This window comes from Oncorhynchus mykiss, chromosome 26 (genome assembly GCF_057628025.1).
Source record: "Oncorhynchus mykiss isolate SJ-2025 chromosome 26, ASM5762802v1, whole genome shotgun sequence".
Lineage (NCBI taxonomy): Eukaryota > Metazoa > Chordata > Actinopteri > Salmoniformes > Salmonidae > Oncorhynchus > Oncorhynchus mykiss.
In genome coordinates, this window is record NC_143047.1 from 1,283,394 (window position 1) to 1,305,568 (window position 22,175).

Here is a 22,175-nt window from a genome sequence, read left to right on the forward strand (position 1 = left end):
CAAAGAAATGATTCTAGTTAAACCAGTAACTTTCCAATTTCCAGAGTCTTTCACAATTTTCTAGCTTATTGCCTTATGGCAGCACTATTTTTCTATACAGACAGGCATTTGTGACTGAGCAGTGGTTAAGAGAGCCATGTTCATCAGCCATGAATGGACTAGGGTAGACAAATGCACCTCATTTTAAAGGCTTACAGTATCAATGCATTTTCATGTACACCAAATCCTCTTACATGACAGGAATCCACTTTCTGTAAGTATTAGAGTGATACGATGTGCTTAAAAGGTTGAAATGTATAAAGTTGGATTTAAGGGAAAGCTATAGTATGCAAAATAGGACTGTATTCAAATGATAATGATGAAGGTTGAATGGAAGCAGACAAATAAACTGTGAGGGTGAGACATTTAGAATAATATAATAGTTCATCATTCACAGGTGGCATAGTTAGGTCTCCATGGTGATCAAAACTAAAGTTAAAGAAATAAATTATATAGAGAAATTGCTATGGCTCATTGCGCTTATTTTCATTTGGTAAATGTATAAGTTTATGCAGGGATCAAAATGTTTTTTCAAACTAGTATGACAACTGGGGGGTGGGGGTGCAATGGTCTTGTGTAGGCTATTGGCTCTATCAGAGGGCGGGATAAAACAGGACCATTTGCAGATTGGCTATTATAATAATTTTTCCTGCATTTCTCGTTTGGTTTGGCTACACTGGCGAAAGGTTGAAACGAGCAGTATCAAAAGTAAGAATTCATTTTCAGCCGGTGCAACTGAAGGTCATTTAAAAACCAGTTGTAGCCTAAAACACGCTTGCAATGAGTGTCATTCAACATTGTAGTTGGTGTGTAAAATAAAATATATTGGTAAAAAATGTAGCCTTATATTATTGTAGCCCTATTCCCTCTGGTTAACAAACGCCCTTTTACGCACCAACAGAGCTTAAAATCATGTGGGCCATATATAAGCATCTTTGAGAACACTGACAGGCGTGTAAACATAGGCTACTCCTTATCCTCATTCATACTGGGGCAAATCATCGAAGACAAATGCCTATAACGTCAATGACCTTAATGCAAAAGTGTATTTTTCTTAATGCAAAAATGGTGACTTGAATGATGAGATATATGCATTTCCTTCGGATTCTTCTTGATGTTTTATTTATAATTAGCTAGCACATCTTGGCTTGCGAAACGAGGTACCACTGCTTTGACACGGTGCGGAGAAAAATCAATTTTACTCACCATCTCGACAAGCATGTATTAAAATATGCATATCTTCCCATTGCTTTTCCGGGTCGTTCCCTCATACATTCAGTCCTACATGCCGAAAACGTTAAGGATGCAAATAAATATTTGCGCTGATGGCAATATTTGCAGGAATTGGCCAGGATTCATAGGAGCCGAAACCCATAACGTTTCCGCGAACTTGCAATGTAAGGTGGCTATATAAAATCCCCCTCCCATGCGACCTAACTGAGAAGGTTAGCAGAATTCGAAAATGACTGTTATTCTCAATTCAGTAAATTTGAGCAAATGCATCGTTTCGTTAAATATAAGGACGCCATGTAAGGCATGTGATGCGATGTGGAATAATTCCTCACTGGCTGCCCATGCGCTACCTTCCTTGCCCCTATTTACCGACAATGCAGATATAGGCTGAAAGTGTATTCGTGATACCGAATGTAGGTAGCCTAGCAGAGATTCTATCAGTTGGGCATGCGTTCAAAAAATGCATTACTGAATAAATGTAATGTGTATCATACGTTCCCCATCTTTCAATCAGGAATGCATGTGCAATATTGACGCTGCTCATACAATTATTTGTTCGCAGGTGACGTGGTTTCCAAGTAAATTATTAAAATGACATGTAGCCTACAACATAGGCATAACCTATATGTAAAACACATACTCATTAAATTGACAAGATTCGTGATCAAAGTTTACTTGATAGGGGATTATTCAAATAGACTATCTAAATTGTTCAAAGATTCAGTAGCCTACTATGCGCATTACAAGAGATAATGTTGAGGCTGATTCGTAGGACGTAACCCAGGTTGGTAATGTTGATATGACAATGTTTGCCCCTTTTGTTAACTGTCCTGTATTTAAAGAAATAAGGAAGGAAAACCCTGAAATAACAATAGTAGCCTAAATGTACACAATGTTTCTTTTAATTAAGGATGTATATATGCGTGCATTATGGTTTACAATTAACAGAAACTTAGCTGCTTAGTCATTGTTATGTACAGTGCCTTCAGAAAGTATTCACACACCTTGATATTTTCCACATTTTGTTGTGTTACAGCCTGAATTTGAAATGGATTATATAGATATGTTGTCATCAATGTCCTACAAAAAAAAAACAATGTCAAAGTGTAATTATGATTTTTGACATTTTTACAAATTAATAAAAAATGAAATGTTGAAATGTCTTGAGTGAATAAGTAAGTACTAAACTCCTTTGTTATGGCAAGCCTAAATAAGTTTAGGAGTAAAAATGTGCTTAACAAATCACATAATAAGTTGCATGGACTCACTCTGTGTGCAATAATAGTGTTCAACATCATTTTTGAATGACTACCTCATCTATGTACCCCACACATATCTAAGGACCCTCAGAAAAGCAGTGAATTTCAAACACAGATTCAACCAAAGACCAGGGAGGTTATACAATGCCTCTCAAAAGGCACCTATTGGCAGACAGTTTATACAGTAGTGCAATGAAGTAGGAACTGTCACATTGTGGTGTTTTGTACAGACCCCGGTTAAGAATTTCCTAGACAAAAAGCATATTCAATTCAGACCCTCCTTTAAAAGTGCTTTTTAGCCCAGGAAAGGGTTTAAATCTGGGTAGCCCCTACCTACAGTGCGGGGGGAAAGTATTTGATCCCCTGCTGATTTTGTACGTTTGCCCGCCCACTGACAAAGAAATGATCAGTCTATAATGTTAATGGTAGGTTTATTTGAACAGTGAGAGACAGAATAACAAAAAATCCAGAAAAACACATTACAAAAATGTTGATTTGCATTTTAATGAGGGAAATAAGTATTTGACCCCCTCTCAATCAGAAAGATTTCTAGCTCCCAGGTGTCTTTTATACAGGTAACGAGCTGAGATTAGGAGCACACTCTTAAAGGGAGTGCTGTCTGTTACCTGTATAAAAGACACCTGTCCACAGAAGCAATCAATCAATCAGATTCCAAACTCTCCAACATGGCCAAGACCAAAGCGCTCTCCAAGGATGTCAGGGACAAGATTGTAGACCTACACAAGGCTGGAATGGGCTACAAGACCATCGCCAAGCAGCTTGGTGAGAAGGTGATAACAGTTGGTGCAAATATTCGCAAATGGAAGAAACACAAAAGAACTGTCAATCTCCCTCAGCCTGGGGCTCCATGCAAAATCTCACCTCGTGGAGTTGCAATGATCATGAGAATGGTGAGGAATCAGCCCAGAACTACACGGGAGGATCTTGTCAATGATCTTAAGGCAGCTGGGACCATAGTCACCAAGAAAACAATTGGTAACACACTACGCCGTGAAGGACTGAAATCCTGCAGCGCCCGCAAGGTCCCCCTGCCCAAGAAAGCACATATACATGCCCGTCTGAAGTTTGCCAATGAACATCTGAATGATTCCGAGGACAACTGGGTGAAAGTGTTGTGGTCAGATGAGACCAAAATGGAGCTCTTTGGCATCAACTCAACTCATCTTGTTTGGAGGAGGAGGAATGCTGCCTATGACCCCAAGAACGCCATCCCCACCGTCAAACATGTAGGTGGAAACATTATGCTTTGGTGGTGTTTTTCTGCTAAGGGGACAGGACAACTTCACCGCATCAATGGGATGATGGACGGGGCCATGTACTGTCAAATCTTGGGTGAGAACCTCCTTCCCTCAGCCAGGGCATTGAAAATGGGTCGTGGATGGGTATTCCAGCATGATAATGACCCAAAACACACGGCCAAGGCAACAAAGGAGTGGCTCAAGAAGAAGCACATTAAGGTCCTGGAGTGGCCTAGCCAGTCTCCAGACCTCAATCCCATAGAAAATCTGAGGAGGGAGCTGAAGGTTCGAGTTGCCAAACGTCAGCCTCGAAACCTTAATGACTTGGAGAAGATCTGCAAAGAGGAGTGTGACAAAATCCCTCCTGAGATGTATGCAAACCTGGTGGCCAACTACAAGAAACATCTGACCTCTGTGATTGCCAACAAGGGTTTTGCCACCAAATACTAAATCATGTTTTGCAGAGGGGTCAAATACTTATTTCCCTCAATAAAATGCACATCAATTTATAGCATTTTTGACATGCGTTTTTCTGGATTTTTTTTGTGGTTATTCTCTCTTTCACTGAAAAATAAAACCTACCATTAAAATTATAGACTGATAATTTCTTTGTCAGTGGGCAACGTACAAAATCAGCAGGGGATCAAATACTTTATTCCCTCACTGTATAATTGCCCAAATATAACAGTTATACATTAAAGTACAAATCATTATAATCATATAAAGCAGGACAAATACCACACAATTCAAGGCTGCCCTTTCATTAGTTAATCTGTAAAACCATGATAATGTTACCATACAGGACAAAAAGTAAATATAGGTTTCTGTCACATGCACTATTGTCGTCAAATTCTATAATCTATATTGTGTAAGACAATTTCTGGCAAGATTTAATGTTAGGCCCTTACATTTTGTATCATTCTAGCCATCTCTTCCTTTCATTGCTAAATATTGCTGCCCATTTGCGAGTTACCTCTAAATAGACAACAGGCTTGTGTGGTAAGTAGTCTAGGTACACAGTCTGGCTTGTTTTTGGAATTGCCATCTCAATCTGGGTTCCCTCATGCCATTCATTAAATGATGTTATAGATATAATATCAGCACCTGCTTCTAGGGCTGCACTCAGGGCCATTTCATAGTACTTCCCATTAATGCGGTTGCGTGTATTCTGGAAATTCCAAGGCCTAATACTGGTGTCAATATAACCTGGCCCCACACTCGGAATGAACAACAGGTTGTTGTCTTCACAGAATGTTTTAATGGACTCCCAATTGCGGTGAGTGGAGCCATAGGAAAACCCATTAGTGGCAAAATAAGTGTAGACTCCGTCGAAACCTGCCGTGACGATATCCCTCTTGTGTTTCTCTTCAACAAGAAGGGCTATGAAGATACCATCATAGGGAGTATCTCTAATGCTACTGCTTTTTGTGTGTTTAAGGAGTTTTGCCCACTGTTCTGAGTTGAGTAGATAGGAATCGTAGACGTAGAATAGAGGAAGAAACTTGCCAGTGTTTGTTCTATGCCTGTAGAATGCAGGGTGCTCACCATATCTTCAAATAGAATGACAGGATTACAAATTAAGTACCATTTTACAAATAGGGTCTACTTACAAAGATTAAGAAATAGACATGATCTGATTGAGTTAGGCATTGGGCTGTTCAATCATATACAAATTCATAAAGCTGAGGTAATATTTTAAACATTGCATATATAAGGTATTACTGAACAAATAAATGAGTTCACCTGGGGTAAAAACTTATGTTGAATAATAATATAAGTGGAACTATTGATACTGACAAGACTAAAGGCCAATCAGAAATATAAAATAAGGGATGTAATACTTACTTCTCTATGATGTACTTGACATTGTTAAACATACTTGTTTCATCTCTTCCTTTGTATGGTTCAATGTGAAAAGCAACCTGTGTAGTACACACAAATCAACAGTAATATGGAAAAAAAGGAGGCAATGGATTTCAGAACTGAAAAATTGCTTTCTTTTTATGTTGTCAAAAGAACACATGTACATTGGGGTCCAAAAGTATTCACACCATTGATAAAGATGAGAAAAATGACTGTATTAAATAAATAATTCAAATACTGACCTATATTGTGTTCTAAAAAAATTGCTCAGAGAAAATAGATTTAGTTTAACAAGTAATAATTTATTTTCTCAAAAAGGTAGAAGTCGAAATGATTGACACCCGTTTTCAATACCTCACCTTGCGAGGTAACGGCACTGAGCCTTTTTCTAAAATATTTTAGGAGTTAGAAAACACATGGAGCGGGGGATCTTAGACCATTCCTCACAGAATCCTTCCAGATCCTTGATATCCTTTGTCTGCGCTTATTGACTGCCCTCTTCAATTCAAACCACAGGTTTTCAATGGGGTTCAAGTCCAGAGACGGAGATGGCCATTGCAAAGTGTTGATTTTGTGGCCAATGAACCATTTCTTTGATGTGTGCTTGGGGTTGCTGGAAGATCCACTTGCGGTCAAGTTTCAGCCCCCTGGCAGAGGCAACCAGGTTTCTGACTAAAATATCCTGGTACTGGGTAAAGTTCATGATTCCTCTAACAAGGGCCCCAGAACCAGAGGAAGCAAAATAGACCCATTTATTTTTATTTTGACGGGGAAGACATATTGAGACCTGGGGTCTCTTTTCCAAATGCGCCCTGTATAATACAATATAAAATACACATTAAAAACAAAATATATATTACAATACAAAAGCACAGCCATCCTAAGCACAAATAAAACATCACAAATCACTCAGAAAAACAGTTACATTCCTCCACAAATAAATTGGCAATCAATATATTAAAATTGCCCAAACGGCACCAGAACATCAAGATTAAATCTATTTAGAATTTTGTTCCAGCAATACGGTGCATTAAAACTAAAAAAGTATTGAACTAGCTCGGTGGAGACCCTAGGAACCAAGTGTTAACCAATCTTGTGAACAAGTGAGTCAACTCAGGTGATCCACCACCAAGCAAAATAGCCCCATAACATCAATGATCCACCACCATATTATAAAGTAGGGATTGAGTTATTTTCTGCTCATGCATTCTCATTTTGACATCAAAGAGTTGTATTTTCTTGTCATCCAACAAATGTAAACACCTGGAGTTTGCTAAACTGCATTGACATTTGCCACTTGGATTGGAACCGGTGCTGTGGTAAAATGACATGAAAATAGAGCTCGTCGGGCCTGCACACCAGTGGTGGGTTTGGCATCGAAATGAGAAACCATGAGCAGAAAATAACCGCATAGCTACTGTAAAATTAGGTGGTGGATCTTTGCTGTTATGGGGCTATTTTGCTTCCATTTGTCCTGTGGCTCTTGTTAGAGTCAACGGCATCATTGCAGCAACTTTTCCTGGACCCCATAATAAATACAAATACAAACGTCACCCAGTATCAGGATATTTTATACAAAAACCTGGTTGCTGAAACTGGCCACAGGTGGATCCTCCAGAAAAACAATGACCCCAAGCACACAAAGAAATGGTCAATTGGCCACAAAATCAACATTTTGCAATGGCCATCACAGTCTCTGAACTTGAACCCCATTGTAAACCTGTGGTTTGAATTGAAGAAGGCAGTCCCTAAGCGCCGAAAGATATCCAGGATCTGGAAGGATTCTGTATGGAGGAATGGTCTAAGATCCCTCTCAATGTGTTCTCCAACTCATAAAACATTTTCTAAATAGGCTCAGTGCCATTTTCCTCGCAAGGTGCGATATTGAAAGGTATTGAAAACAGGGGTGTCAATCATTTTGACCCCTATTTCCTCTAATCGCTCTCCTTCCTTAGGCAATTGTATTAGTACAAAATAGAATATCCCAATTTCTTTGAGCATAGAATATAGCTCAGTGTTTTAATTATTTATTTTGTTCAGTCATTGTTGCTCATCTTTTTAAAGGTGTCAAGAACTTTGAACCCCACTGTATATGAGCCATGCTTGCTCTTTTCATTGATTATCATACACACCTTTACATGATATGCATGTGCCACCTCCAGTATCAAAGGCACAATGTCATCTGTTGGCTCACCGTTTTCATCCTTCATGCCAGGTGGATACCAGGAAACAGCAAGAACACCTAGAAATGCACAGACTGAGTTATTCAACTGATCATGAATGACATGGCAGACTTGGGTCTTACCGTAGCAGAAAAATACTAAATTAAATGTATTACCAACATCAAAGCCTTACCAATAGCTCCTGCTCGCAGTTGCTTCATGTGAGCTTCAATAACAGAGGGGTCCCTGGAACTATAAGCTCCTAAAGCAGGATAGAAGTTAGCCCCAATGTCATCTGGTGGGCTGTGTCTCCCTCTTGGGTATCCTGCTGCCACCTTTGAATCCCAGTGTGGCAGAAGAGGGTGGTCCCAGTGAATGTATTTTCCATCAAACTGTGTGTTGCCATACCATGTGTAGTAAAAGGCATGAATATTGTAGTTTGGAGCAGGGAATTGCCTAAGGGCAGCCTCTACGTTCTTGACCCTCTCAGAGTCTATGTCAATCATTTTGGTCAGTGCTTCAGGGACGACACTGTCAATATTACCAAGCATTTGAATGGCATTTTTTCCAGGTCCTTTGATATTAGGGAACAATTCAGGACCAAAGATGCTTCCAAATGGAGAATATTCTGGTGTAAAGGACTTTAAAACAACTGTTACTATGAATATGAGCAACACCAAACCAATAAATGTGGAGCAAGATCTTCGTCTAAACCTTGCCATTCTTCAGTTAATGCTTGTTGTGATCCACTGTCCATTCTTGGGAGAACTGTTAACATTAGGGTTTTTTGGGCTTATTGTTGTCAATGAAACTTGACTGGTCCATGTTGGTTCATTCTACAAACTGAAATGCAGAAACAAAAAAACAGGTTGACTAATTATCCATTCATGATAGGGCAGTGTTCCCCCAAAAAGAGTGAGGATCATTTCTAAAATGAAGCAGTTTATATTTGACCAGCAGAAAATGAATGGTGGCGGACAATGGTACACTAACCCGATGTTAACTTTTATGCCTTTCCCTAACTCTTACTGAAACTAAACCTGACTATAACTTTCATTAATTCTGATCCCTATGCCTACACTTTCTGCAGGTTAAATATCCACTTCCTTATTATTATTATTATTATCTAGAGTGTCTACATTAGCAGGCCTATCATGTATTAATGCTTCAATTAAATAAAAACAACAAAACAGGTCCCTGCCACTTGTATTGGTGTACAGCTGAGGGAAATGTAACAGACATGTAATGGAGTTAAGGAATGTGACTTTCTTCTACAATTGTCCATGTAATTTTTCATTACCTAAACATTGATTTTCAGTTTTAGTGTGAGAAAGAATCAATAGTCAAATTCAACCCCACTAAAATGGACCGACAGTGCTCTCTAGATCCAAGGACTGACTGTCCATGAGATCCAAAAGTTAACCATATTTTGACGATATTTACATTTGAGTCATTTAGCAGACGCTCTTATCCAGAGAGATAAGGATTACATGCCTTGCTCAAGGGCACAGGCAGATTGCGAAACTGATCTGTTTGTGGATTCGAAACAGCGAACTTTCGGTTACTGACCCAACGCTCTTAACCGCTAGGCTACCTGCCGACCCGTTTAATTACATTCGTGTTGCTTGTAAATAATGAATAAATAAAATCGTATATTTTGGGTTATGATGAAGACAGAAAGTTGTAGTAAAATCGTGAAACAATCTTTGTATTCTTCAAGAAGCAATGGGTAGCCTAAATATCAATAATTAAAAGAACATTGCAGCTTCCCAATTCCCAGACACTACGTGCAATGTGCTAACGTTAACAGTTTAATAGTTTCTTATTGCATGTCAAGTGATATGCCGGGAAGGCAAAATATTGCAATGTGAAAGTATTTTGTTATGATTATTGTATAATAGTTACATTGTTACAACAACAAACATTTCACTGCGCTATGCGGAAATCCTACATTGAAATTATACTACCGGAAGATTACTCAGTAAGAAACGCATTGCCATAAAGTCGAAATGAAGCTATATTCTTGCAAAATACGACAATTCAACTATCAAGGTTAACATTACCATCATTCATTTTCTTGCTGTTGTTCTCTCCGGACATTGCTGCACTGAACTTTAGACTGGACAGGACAGCAGAAAGCCGAATGAGCTACATAGCGTATTATCTATTTTGTCCGAAGCACACTAAAATGTTGGTTTCACTAAATTAGACATTAGGTCACAGGGTACCTACATACGCTATACGCAAAAGACAATCTACTTGTGAATTGACGCTATGCATTGTTCCTGTTCAAGATTTGTCATAGCCTACCTCATTGTGTTGGTGACATGTGACGGATTTCACGTGCTGCGTAGGTAGACGGCGTATAGATCTACAAGTCATCTTACCTAATGCCAAAGCACTCTATGATCCATCTATGTTATTGAAGATTCGTGAGTCTGCGCTGCGCTCAAGCTAACAAAATTGAACAAGCAAATGAAAAACAGCAGTCAAGGGTGCATTCCCAAAGCATGTCGCCCTCAATCTTTCAAGAAGACGTATTGCATTAAACCAGCCAGCAAAATATTAGTTATGAATAATTATTTTCTTGTGCATAGTGTATGCAAATTGTTTGTTTACTTCCACGAGCAAACGTTTCTCTGTGATACCACAGAGAACCCTCTACATTACGCAAAAAAAGAACACCATCTTTGTGGCGTCATAAAGGAAAGACAATATTTTCGATCCTTTAATAAGAAGACTATCCCATTTTGCCAGCTAAAGACAGTGGTGAGTAAAATCATTGATATAGTCTAATGTACTTCACCCATGTATTTGGACTAGGGACACATGTAACTAATTATTGAAATACTGAATTATCAAGAATCAGATGCATTAATCCACCTAGCCCCAACTGTGAATCCGATTCCACGCTGAATACAGTTTTCACTCTGGTGCAATTTTCCCAAGTAGCCTACATTTTCCATGTTAGAATGACTTACTAGGCCTACAACAAACAAATTCACCAACTCGTTCACGGAACCAAATCAATCTTCAATTAGAACACATTTTCTTATTTTAACAATGCAATACTCAAATGTATTTTATCAAAAGGCAACAAAATCATGTATGGCTGAATCCAACTCCGGAATCAAAATGGTATAGTGCCTTCCATTGAGTAAAATGACGTTAGAAAATAGTCATTTTCCAGACTTTGAAATCCACTCATTTTCGGTTTTGAATGAAAGTTGGAAATATGTATTTTTCTGACGTTGAAGTCACGTTTTCTGTTCTATACTGAACAAAAATATAAACACAACAATTCAAATGATTTTAATGAGTTACAGTTCACACAAGGAAATCAGTCAATTGAAATCAATTTGGTCCTAATCTATAGATTTCACATGACTGGGAAAACATTACGCATCTGTTGGTCACAGATACATTTTTAAAAAAGTAGGTTTGTAGATCAGAAAACCAGTCATTATCTGGTGTGACCAACACATCTCCATTATCTAATGTAGCGCAACACATCTCCTTCGCATAAAGCTGGTCAGGCTGTTGATTGTGGCCTGTGAAATGTTGTCCCCCTCTTCGTCAATGGCTGTGTGAAGTTGCTGGATAATGGCGGGAACTGGAAAACACTGTTGTACCAATCGGTACAGAGCATCCCAAACATGCTCAATAGGTGATATATCTGGTGAGTATACAGGCATGGAATACAGTGCCTCCAGAAAGTATTCATGGAAGAACTGGAACATTTTCTGCTTACAGGAATTTTGTACAGATCCTTTCGACATGAGGCTGTGCATTAATCATGCTGAAACATGATGAGATGGCAGCGGATGAATGGACCTCAGGATCTCGTCATGGTATCTATGTGCATTCAAATTGCCTTCGATAAAATGCAATTGTGTTCATTGTCCGTAGCTTATGCCTGCCCATACCATAACCCAACCACCACAACGTTGACAAACCACTCGCCATACACGTGGTCTACATTTGTGAGACCGGTTGGATATACTGCCAAATTCTCTGAAATGACATTGGAGGTGACTTATGATAGAGAAATGTACATTACATTCTCTGTCAACAGCTTTGGTGGACATTCCTGCAGTCAGCATGCCAATTATATGCTCCCTCAAAACTTCAGACATCTGTGGTATTGTGTTGTGTGACAAAACTGCACATTTTAGAGTGGCCTTTTATTGTCCCCGGCACAAGGTGCACCTGTGTAATGATCATGCTGTTTAATCAGCTTCTTGATATGCCACACCTGTCAGGTGGATGAATTATCTTGGCAAATGAGAAATGCTCACTAACAGATTTCAATTTGAAAACAATTTTGTACCCAAAATTTGAGAGAAATAAGCATTTTGTGCTTATGGAATAATTCTGGGATCTTTTGTTTCAGCTCATGAAATCAAGACTTTAAATGTTGAATTTATATTTTTGTTCAGTATTTATAAAATCCACTCTTAGTTTATCAAATAACTTTTTTAAATCTGCTATGAATACCAGGCCTGCCTTCTTAGATGTTTCATGTTGTTCTATTCTAGTAGTTGTCGAATTTTGAAATGTATCATCCATGTAAAAAACCTGTCCGATCAGGATGAACAATACATGAAAAATCCTTTTTTAATTCTGAGTGCTACACATTTCGCTGGTATTTTTGCATCACAACATTAAAGTGTGAGATGCCTCCAGTTTTTTTAGATGGACTGGATCTTCATATTTGCCATAGGGGTCTTGTTTTAATAATAGTTAAATCAGACCTTCTTGCTTAGTACCTGAGACTACCATTTGAATAGGAGTAGTTAAAACAAACTAATAATGCAGAAAGGGAGGAGAGTAGGGTCAAAGAGGAATAATCAGGAAACAAGAGGGAGAAGGATTTAGCAGAAGTATGAGATTATAGGATAGAAGAGGAGAGAGTAGTGGGAGAGGGGGAACAAAGATTGCGACGCCGTATGACCATGTGGGTAGGGTTGGAGGAGATGGAAACTGAAAAGGAAACACAGCAGTGATCAGAGACCTGGAGGGGGGTTGCAGTGAGATTAGTAGGCCAACAGCATATAGTAAAGATGAGATTAAGCGCATTGCCTGCCTTGTCGGAGGTGACTGGGAAAGGATGAGGTCAAAAGAGGAAAGGGGTGGATAAAAGGCAGACGTAGTGAGGTTGAATCATTTCATTTCTCCACTTAGGAGAAATGAGTATGGTTGGGCGGTATCCAGATGTTTACATCGTCATTCTCTTATCCCAAGATTTATGGCATTACCGGCTTAGTACACAAGGGGGTGGCAAAAAAACAGCAAAAAAAGCCCATTGGGCATGTATTACCAGAATGCTAACAACATTTTCACAAGTAATAGCCAAGTTCCATGGAGGCAGCTAGCTAAATATGTTAACGAGCTCAAACGAAAATAAGTAATTTTATTTCTCAACCAATAATAAAGTATATCATGGAAACGACGGGGACGAAGCACAAAACAAACACGTGTGTGTGTGTGTGTGTATTAGAGGTCGACCGATTAATCGGAATGGCCGATTAATTAGGGCCGATTTCAAGTTTTCATAACAATCGGAAATTGATATTTTTGAATGCCGATTTTTAAATGATTAAATATTTTGTTCCAACTTTATTTATCGAGGCAAGTCAGTTAAGAACACGTTCTTATTTTCAATGACGGCCTAGGAACGGTGGGTTAACTGCCTTGTTCAGGGGCAGAGCGACAGATTTTTACCTTGTCAGCTTAGGGATTCGATCTAGCAACCTTACGGTTAACTAGTCCAACGCTCTAACCACCTGCCTCACGAGGAGCCTGCCTGTTACGCGAATGCAGTAAGAAGCCAAGGTAAGTTGTTAGCTAGCATTAAACTTATCTTGGTTGATGATATTACTGGTTTATCTAGCGTGTCTTGCGTTGCATATAATCGATGCAGTGCGCATTCGCGAAAAACAACTGTCGTTGCTCCAACATGTACCTAACCATAAGCATCAATTCAGCCACTTACTTAGATAACTAGCAAGTTAAACTTAGGAAATCTTTGTTTTTCACACAGGAAAAATAAATAAATGCATAACAAATAATCTTGATGCGTTTTGTAAATGCAGAACTAAAATGCTTCTGACTAATTCGGTCCTTCAGTTACACTTCCCCACGGATGAGAATTCACGAATTGGCATTCTATCAGCCGACAGCGCTCTGACTGATGTGTAGTTACTTTTCTCCAATACTTTTCTCATGTAGTCAGCCTTAATTTCTCTGGAAAATTCAAGATTAACTTTAAACAAAACATTAGGAAATGTAGCTGGCTACGTTCATTCTATGATAAACATTAGAAATATGATGCCCATGCATAGTTTTGGCAAAAAAATACTTAGCTTTTTCATTGTTAGCTCATTTACTACTGTGGTTGCCAGGAAAATAGTGTTGCACTTCAGTTGTCATCTGATGAACATTTAACAATTTTCTAGAGAATGTGTTGCACTAATGTATTTTCTGTGAAGTGAAAATATAGTTGCACGTCCCTGATCACTCTATTGAAGCAAAACAACTCTTGATATACTCTCCCAATATAAAACGCAACCCCTGTCAATACACAGCGCAACTCACCTGCTCCCACTTTCTTCCGTTGTGCTATTTACAAAAAGACACGTGACTGGCTCAACTGTTCTGGGGAAGCTTCATGATGTAAAATAATGTGACAGGTAACGCATTCCAGATTTTCAGATTTTCCTCGAAACGTTAAATGGATTTCCCAAGTAGCATTGATCCAAAACCCTCACTCCGTCTAAACATGATTGTAGTGGTTTCCTATTTTCTACCACAGCTTTACTTCTCTTGTTTCCCTTTTTCTTTGCTACTGTAACTCACTCATTCTCACTTTCTGTACTGTTAGCTTCACCCGACTCACTTGCAATTTCAAACAAAACCTCAGATTCCGTCACCTTCTCCCTAGCCACCCCTTTTCTCCCATCAGCCACCACTACTTAACAAACTCAAACAAAAAAAGAAACGTCCTCACTGTCAACTACGTTTATTTTCAGCAAATTTTACGTGTGAATATTTTTATGAACATAACAAGATTCAACAACTGAGACATAAACAAGTTCCACAAGACATGTGACTAACACAAATGGAATAATGTGTCCCTGAACAAAGGGGGGGTGGGGGTCAAAATCAAAACTAACAGTCCGTATCTGGTATGGCCCCCAGCTGCATTAAGTACTGCAGTACATCTCCTTCTCATGGACTACACCAGATTTGCCAGTTATTGCTGTGAGATGTTACCCCACTCTTCCACCAAGGCACCTGCAAGTTCCCAGACATTTCTGGGGGGAATGGCCCTAGCCCTCACCCTCCGATCCAACAGGTCCCACACGTGCTCAATGGGATTGAGATCCGGGCTCTTCGCTGGCCATGGCAGAACACGGATATCCCTGTCTTGCAGGAAATCACGCACAGAACGAGCAGTATGGCTGGTGGCATTGTCATGCTTGAGCATCATGTCAGGATGAGCCTGCAGGAAGGGTACCACATGAGGGAGGAGGATGTCTTCCCTGTAACGCACAGTGTTGAGATTGCCTGCAATGACAACAAGCTCAGTCCGATGATGCTGTGACATACCACCCCAGACCATGATGGACCCTCCACCTCCAAATCGATCCTGCTCCAGTAATGCTCATTAATGTGAATCTGACCATCACCCCTTTTGAGACAAAACCACGACTCATGCCAGTGAAGAGCGTTTTGTTGCCAGTCCTGTCTGGTCCAGCGACGGTGGATTTGTGACCTTAGGCAATGTTGTTGCCGGGGATGTTTGGTGAGGACCTGCCTTTACAACAGGCCTACAAGCCCTCAGTCCAGACTCTCTCAGCCTTTGCGGACAGCCTGAGCACTGATGGAGGGATTGTGCGTTCCTGGTGTAACTCGGGCAGTTGTTGTTGCCAACCTGTACCTGGCCCGCAGGTGTGATGTTCGGATGTACCGATCCTGTGCAGGTGTTGTTACATGTGGTCTGCCACTGTGAGGACGATCAGCTGTCCGTCCTGTCTCCCTGTAGTGCTGTCTTAGGCATCTCACAGTACAGTATTGCAATTTATTGCCCTGGTCACATCTGCAGTCCTCATGCCTCCTTGCAGCATGCCTAATGCACGTTCACGCAGATGAAGAGGGCATCTTTCTTTTGGGGTTTTTCAGAGTCAGTAGAAAGGTCTCTTTAGTGTCCTACGTTTTCATAACTGTGACCTTAATTGACTACCGTCTGTAAGTGGTTAGTGTCTTAACGACCGTTCCACAGGTGCATGTTCATTAATTGTTTATGGTTCATTGAACAAGCATGGGAAACAGTGTTTAAACCCTTTACAATGAAGATCTGTGAAGTTATTTGGATTTTTACTAATTATCTTTGAAAGACAGGGTCGTGAAAAAGGGTTGTTTCTTTTTTTGCTGAGTTTAGTTAAATATATTTGTATATATTTTTTTTTTAGTTCAAATAAATAGTAACGGTATTTGAAAAAACACTTATTGGCTATTTCCAAATACCCCAGTAAATCGTGACAACCAGATTATTTCGGACTATGAGAGAACACGTGGTCAGATGAAGAGAAAGCAGCTGGAGTAGCAGTGTTCTCTGGGTAATCCATGTCTCCCATCAGGACCAAAAGGTCTAAATCATATAAAAATGTATTTGTCACATGCGCCGAATACAACAGGTATTACCGTGAAGTGCTTACTTACAAGCCCTTAATCAACAATGCAGTTCAAAAAAGAGTTAAGAAAGTATTTGCTAAATAAACTATATTAAATGATAAAAAGTAACACAATAAGATTACATAACAATAAACCGTGTCAATGTGGGGTGGTACAGGTTAGTCGGGTTAATTTGTACATGTAGGTAGGGGTAAAGTGACTATGCATAGACAATAAACAGTGAGTAGCAGCAATGTAAAAACAAAGGGGGGGTCCATGTAAATAGTCCTGGTGGCCATTGATTAAATGTTCAGCAGAAGCTGTTAAGGAGCCTTTTGAACCTAGAGTTGGCGCTCCGGTACTGCTTGCCGTGCTGTAGCAGAGAGAACAGTCTATGACTTGGGTGAGTCTTTGACAATTTTTTTGGTTCTGCCTCTGACACCGCCTAGTATATAGGTCCTAGATGGCAGGAAGCTTGGGCTCAAATTCTACTGGAGATAACAGGAGTCCTCTACTATAGATTGAAGCAGGTAAATCTGCTTTTATTTTCTTTGCACGTTACTTGTGGAATAATCTCAAACTTTCTAAGATTCGATGAATTGGTGCCTCTAGGGCAATTCAGACTGCTGATTTGAGAATCGTTTTACGTTAATTAATGTGTATTGATATTTATTTGGGGGGGGGGGGGGGAATTACAGGGCTCATCTGTAAAAGAGACAGCCTCAGCATGACTCCCTGTTTAAAATAAAGTTGAAAAAAAATAAATAAAATAAGTGTACGACTTATAACTTAGGTTGTTAGCCCTATAACTAAAACTAAGTTCTTTACAAGCTTGACTAAAACTACCACCCAGTGACCTGCACTGTATCTGTGTTAAGATACTAAAAAGTGATTTGTATCTAGTATTTTTTTATTCCATGTGCTGTGTTAACAGGGGCAATGGAGGTCAGGGTGCGGAGAAAGTCACTGCCTGCAACGCTGAAGAGCGGACTGGCCAAAAGAAGTTGCTCTTTTCGTGAGATCGAAAAGGGTCCCCAAGTGTCTGAAAGTTTTGAAAACCTTGTGTTTGGTGGAGTGGACAATGGGCAGGTGGGTCAGAAAATAAAGTACAGGTGTACTGGATAAAAAAAAGACAACCCACTGGACACATATCAGTTTTCCATGTTGATTTTTGTTTGTTGGAATGATGTGGAAACAACATTTATTCAACCAGTTTTTGTCCAGTGGGAAGGTTGTCTGGCGATCACTGATATTTTCGGCACTTCTCAGAATACTGATCTTATGTTTAAATAATTAATCTATAATAATCTAGCGTATTCCTCTCCACAGTGCTACCCTGCTTGGCTGAAGACCTGTGACCTGCTGCGCTGGCTATTGGACAGTGGCCTGGGCCGACAGCTAAGGAGCAGCACCCTTGTCAGCTGGCTCCAGACTAATGACCTGGGGCTGTGGTTAGGCTCACACTGCCCAGCCCTCACCAACCTCCTGCTCCTCAAGGTGACACTGTGGCTCATCCTGGTGTGGATTCTCGCTGACCTCCATCTGGGGTTGCCATGTTTCCTCCTTGCCATCACCTACTGGCTGTATGACGGGCCGCTACGGAAAGCTGTTAATAGGGCCAGGAGCCAACTCCAGGGCAGTGCACAGGCTGTCCCTGAGAATGCCACTGGCACAGTGCAACGGAGGAGTGAGACACCACATTAGGCTAGACAGGGGAACATCGGTAGAGGACTTCCAATCATTGAGCTTCAGAACAGTGTGTGCCAATAGCCTGGCGGAAATTAAAAGAACCACCGCTTGAACATGTGTAGGAATATGCTTCTCAATATCCACACTCAGCTGTGAATTTCAACATTTTAACAGACTGGGATTTGTTTTGCAAGAGAGCAAGCAGCTACAACAACTAAAACTAGAAAATGTAAACTTTCTTTTAAGAACATGTCTGTGCTTGCTTTAGTTTTAAATTGTCTTAGATCTATAGTTAGATGTTTAGGTAGTATAATCAGGTAGTATAATTACTCTATTTAGATGTTTAGGTAGTATAATTACTCTATTTAGAGGTCAACTTGCATTCAAATAGTCATTTCGGGCAGTTCCTTATGCCTTTGGTGACCTGGAATTATTTTTGACTGGGTGGCAAATTTGTTGAAAGAGATGCTCTATCAGTCCTTACCTACCTCCTTTTGCCAAGGATGCACAGGAGTGTCTTTTGTCGAAGCGTTTTTGATGATAGTCTGCAAAACTCTGCCTAGAGATAATGATTTTTTAGTTCAAATAATTCCGGGGGATTTTCTGAAACGTTTGCTTAAAGACGTTCTTCAGCGATTGTTAAACTTTTACCATTGATATGTTTTGTTGTTGTTGACACAACTGCAAACTTCGAGGGACCAGCCCCATGTTTCCCTCAGCCTAATGAACAAATGTATATCTTCTAAACCAGGGGTTGGCAACCCAAAGTCATCTTTCAACTTCTGGCCACATATGATTCAAATAAAAAAAAGCTAAAAATAAACCGTATGGAACAGTGAGAACTATGAAATGACACACACAGGCACAGACACACATAAGACACGCACTATACAAACACAGATTTTGTATTGTAGCTATGTGATTGTAGAGTAGTAGCCTGTTGGAACACAATGTGTTGTGAAAAGTGTTATGAAATGTAATGTCAAGTAAGATTTTTTATTGTTAATAACTGCCTTAATGTTGCTGGACACCAAGAAGAGTAGCTGCTACCTTGTCAGCAGCTAATGGGGATCCTTAATAAATACCAATACTTTAGTGGGTCTTACGTCATATAATTTTACATATTTGAGACAATAATTTGAAAAAAGGACCTGACCAGATGCTGATTTTATATATACAGTACCAGTCCAAAAAATTGGACACACCTACTCATTCAAGGGTTTTTCTTAATTATACAATTTTCTGCATTTTAGAATAATAGTGAAGACATCAAAACAATTAAATAAAACATATGGAATCATGAGGTAACCAAAAACATGTTAAACAAATCAAAATACATTTAATATGTGAGATTCTTCAAAGTAACCAGCTTTGCACACTCTTGGCATTCTGCAGTAGTGAGGTAGTCACCTGGAATGCATTTCAATTAACAGGTGTGCCTTGTTAAAAGTGAATGTGGAATTTCTTTCCATATGAGATATTGACAAAAATGCAAGATCTTAGTGATTTAACATAATTCAGTAGGTACCATATAGTATATACAATGTAACCTTACATCTTCGTGTTTAAGTAATCAGCATTCTCTACCTTATAACAATAAGCATTTGTGCCAATTGCACTGCCTTTGCGCTCTGCCATGGACCATATACAGTATGTTAAAAAGGCCAGCTCTTATTTAGCCGTTACATCATCCCTATTCTAGTAGTTGTTGTATTTGCCCAACACCCCTTATTTTCACCTAAGTACAAGTCACGCTACTTGTATCAGCCAGTCACAATTCGCCATTCCCTGTGCACCTCACTGAACCCTGTTGTCAGATTGAGATCGCGGTCAGAAGTGAATGGACTCGCTGGACTGTTCCTTAAGTTTATCTGTATCTGACTTGTGATCAGTGCATGCATTTAAGTGTATGTACTGTCTGATATGTCATTACTTCTCGACCTCTGAATGCTCGGCTATGAAAAGCCAACTGACAGTTACTCCTGAGGTACTGACCCTTTACAACCACTGTGATTATTATTTGACCCTGCTGGTCATCTGTGAATGTTTGCACAAGAGTCACTATAGTTGAGTTATAATAATAGGCATTAATTAAATATCTGAGAATGGATTTCTAAATACAACCTTATTTAATTACTTTATAAAATGAACAGATTCACATACAAGACATAAAGCTTAAACAGCCATCACTAACATAGAGAGGCTGCTGCCAACATAGAGACTCAAATCTCTGGCCACTTTAATAAATGGACTTAATAATGGTATCACTAGTCACTTTAAATAACACTACTTTAATAATGTTTACATATCCTACATTACTCATCTCATATGTATATACGGTTTTCTATACCATCTACTGCATCTTGCCTATGCCACACGGCTATCACTCTTCCATATATTTATATGTACATCTTCTTATTCACCCCTTTACATTTGTGTGTATAAGGTAGTCATTGTGAATTTGTTTGATTACTTGTTATATATTACTGCAGTGTCGGAAATAGAAGCACAAGCATTTCGCTACATTCACATTAACTGCTAACCATGTGTATGTGACTTTGATGTAAGATATGTAAACATTATTAAATTGGCATTATTTAAAGTGGCATTGTTTAACTGACTAGTGATCCATTTATTAAAGTGCCCTGTGATTGGGTCTCAATGTAGGCAGCAGCCTTTCTGAATTAGTGATTGCTGTTTTGCAGTCTGATGGCCTTGAGATAGAAGCTGTTTTTCAATCTCTCAGACCCAGCTTTGATGCACCTGTACTGACTTTGTCTTTTGGATGATAGCGGTGTGAACAGGCAGTGGCTCGGGTGGTTATTGTCCTTGATGATCTTTTTGGCCTTCCTGTGACATTTGGTGATGTAGGTGTCATGGAGGGCAGGTAGTTTGCCCCCCGTTGATGTGTTGTGCAGACCCGCACCACCCTGTGGGGAGCCTTGCAGTTGAGGGCGGTGCAGTTGCTGAATGAAGTGGATTTAACAAGAGATCATACAGTGGCTCCTCCTTTAAAAGTTGCGTAATACTGCGGCACACTACTGCGGCACACCTTGCATGCTGCCGCAGCATTCTGTGGCACGTCATTTAATTCTCAGCCATTTTTTCTGTTATTGCAAGTTATTGTTAGTTTGACCACCAGAGGGCATCTTTGAGAAGCATTTGATAATATTCCGTATTGGCATTACCAGAGAATTTGAAACCTTTTTTGTAATAACATAGTATTTGGGATTGATTTTAAGACATTTGGCTTAATTAATTAGATTAATATTATGGTGTTTCTATTCAGAGAAAAATGAAACCCTCGGGGTTTCCGTTAGGATGAAATGGAAAATATGGCGATGCACAACATGACGGTCGGGAGTAGGCTACAGGATTGGAGGATTCTAAATTGTTTGCCTTCATTCGACAACTTTGTTCCAATATGTCTGTAAATCAGTGATATTTATTCCCATATTAATTTTAACTAAATCAACATCTGTATTTTTTTATCATTATTTTATTAACGAAATGTGTTTATTTGTTTATTAGGCTACTGTGCAGTCTACAATACATACTGTAGTAAACATGGGAAAGTGCTTGATTCCTTACATAAGGGAGAGCAGGCCATGTCTGTACTACAGAATGCTGGGCACGCGGGTGACCGGGGTTCAAATCCCCGTTGGGGAGGAAGGAGTAGGCTGTCCTTGTAAATAGGATTTTTTATCTTAACTGATTCCATATGTGTTATTTCATAGTTGTGATGTCTTCACTATTATTCTACAATGTAGAAAATTGTAAAAATATAGAAAAATGGAATGAGTAGGTGTGTATATGTAGGTGTGTATATGTATATATATTATTATTATATTTTTAATTCTCAGAACATTAACATGTGTTTTTGCTTGTTTTGTACTGTTCTGTAGTTTCGATCCAATGATTTGTCTGACAAACAAAGAACTTTGCATCCTGCAGGCCCAGGCATGGATCAAAGCTGGCGAGACGCTCAATAACGT

The 22,175-nt window shown here is 39.4% G+C and overlaps 2 protein-coding genes across 3 annotated transcripts; one reads left to right on the forward strand and one right to left on the reverse strand.

Annotated features, from left to right (window-relative positions):
* Positions 1–2,158: 2,158 nt before the first annotated feature.
* Positions 2,159–10,482, reverse strand: manea (mannosidase, endo-alpha). 2 transcript variants are annotated; one of them, XM_021585682.2, is made up of 5 exons: positions 10,126–10,482; positions 8,009–8,658; positions 7,786–7,895; positions 5,636–5,712; positions 2,159–5,340 (listed from the first exon to the last, which is right to left on the reverse strand). In XM_021585682.2, exons 2-5 carry the CDS (start codon positions 8,535–8,537, stop codon positions 4,707–4,709), a joined length of 1,350 nt encoding a protein of 449 aa, XP_021441357.1. In that variant the 5' UTR covers positions 8,538–8,658; positions 10,126–10,482; the 3' UTR covers positions 2,159–4,706. The 2 variants fall into 2 exon arrangements, with proteins under 2 accessions (XP_021441357.1, XP_021441356.1); XM_021585681.3 differs by having other exon boundaries at positions 9,879–10,142.
* Positions 10,300–18,293, forward strand: LOC149971343 (uncharacterized). Its single transcript, XM_090221716.1, has 3 exons — positions 10,300–10,584; positions 17,426–17,580; positions 17,821–18,293. Exons 2-3 carry the CDS (start codon positions 17,431–17,433, stop codon positions 18,193–18,195), a joined length of 525 nt encoding a protein of 174 aa, XP_090077842.1. The 5' UTR covers positions 10,300–10,584; positions 17,426–17,430; the 3' UTR covers positions 18,196–18,293.
* The last annotated feature ends 3,882 nt before the right edge of the window (positions 18,294–22,175 follow it).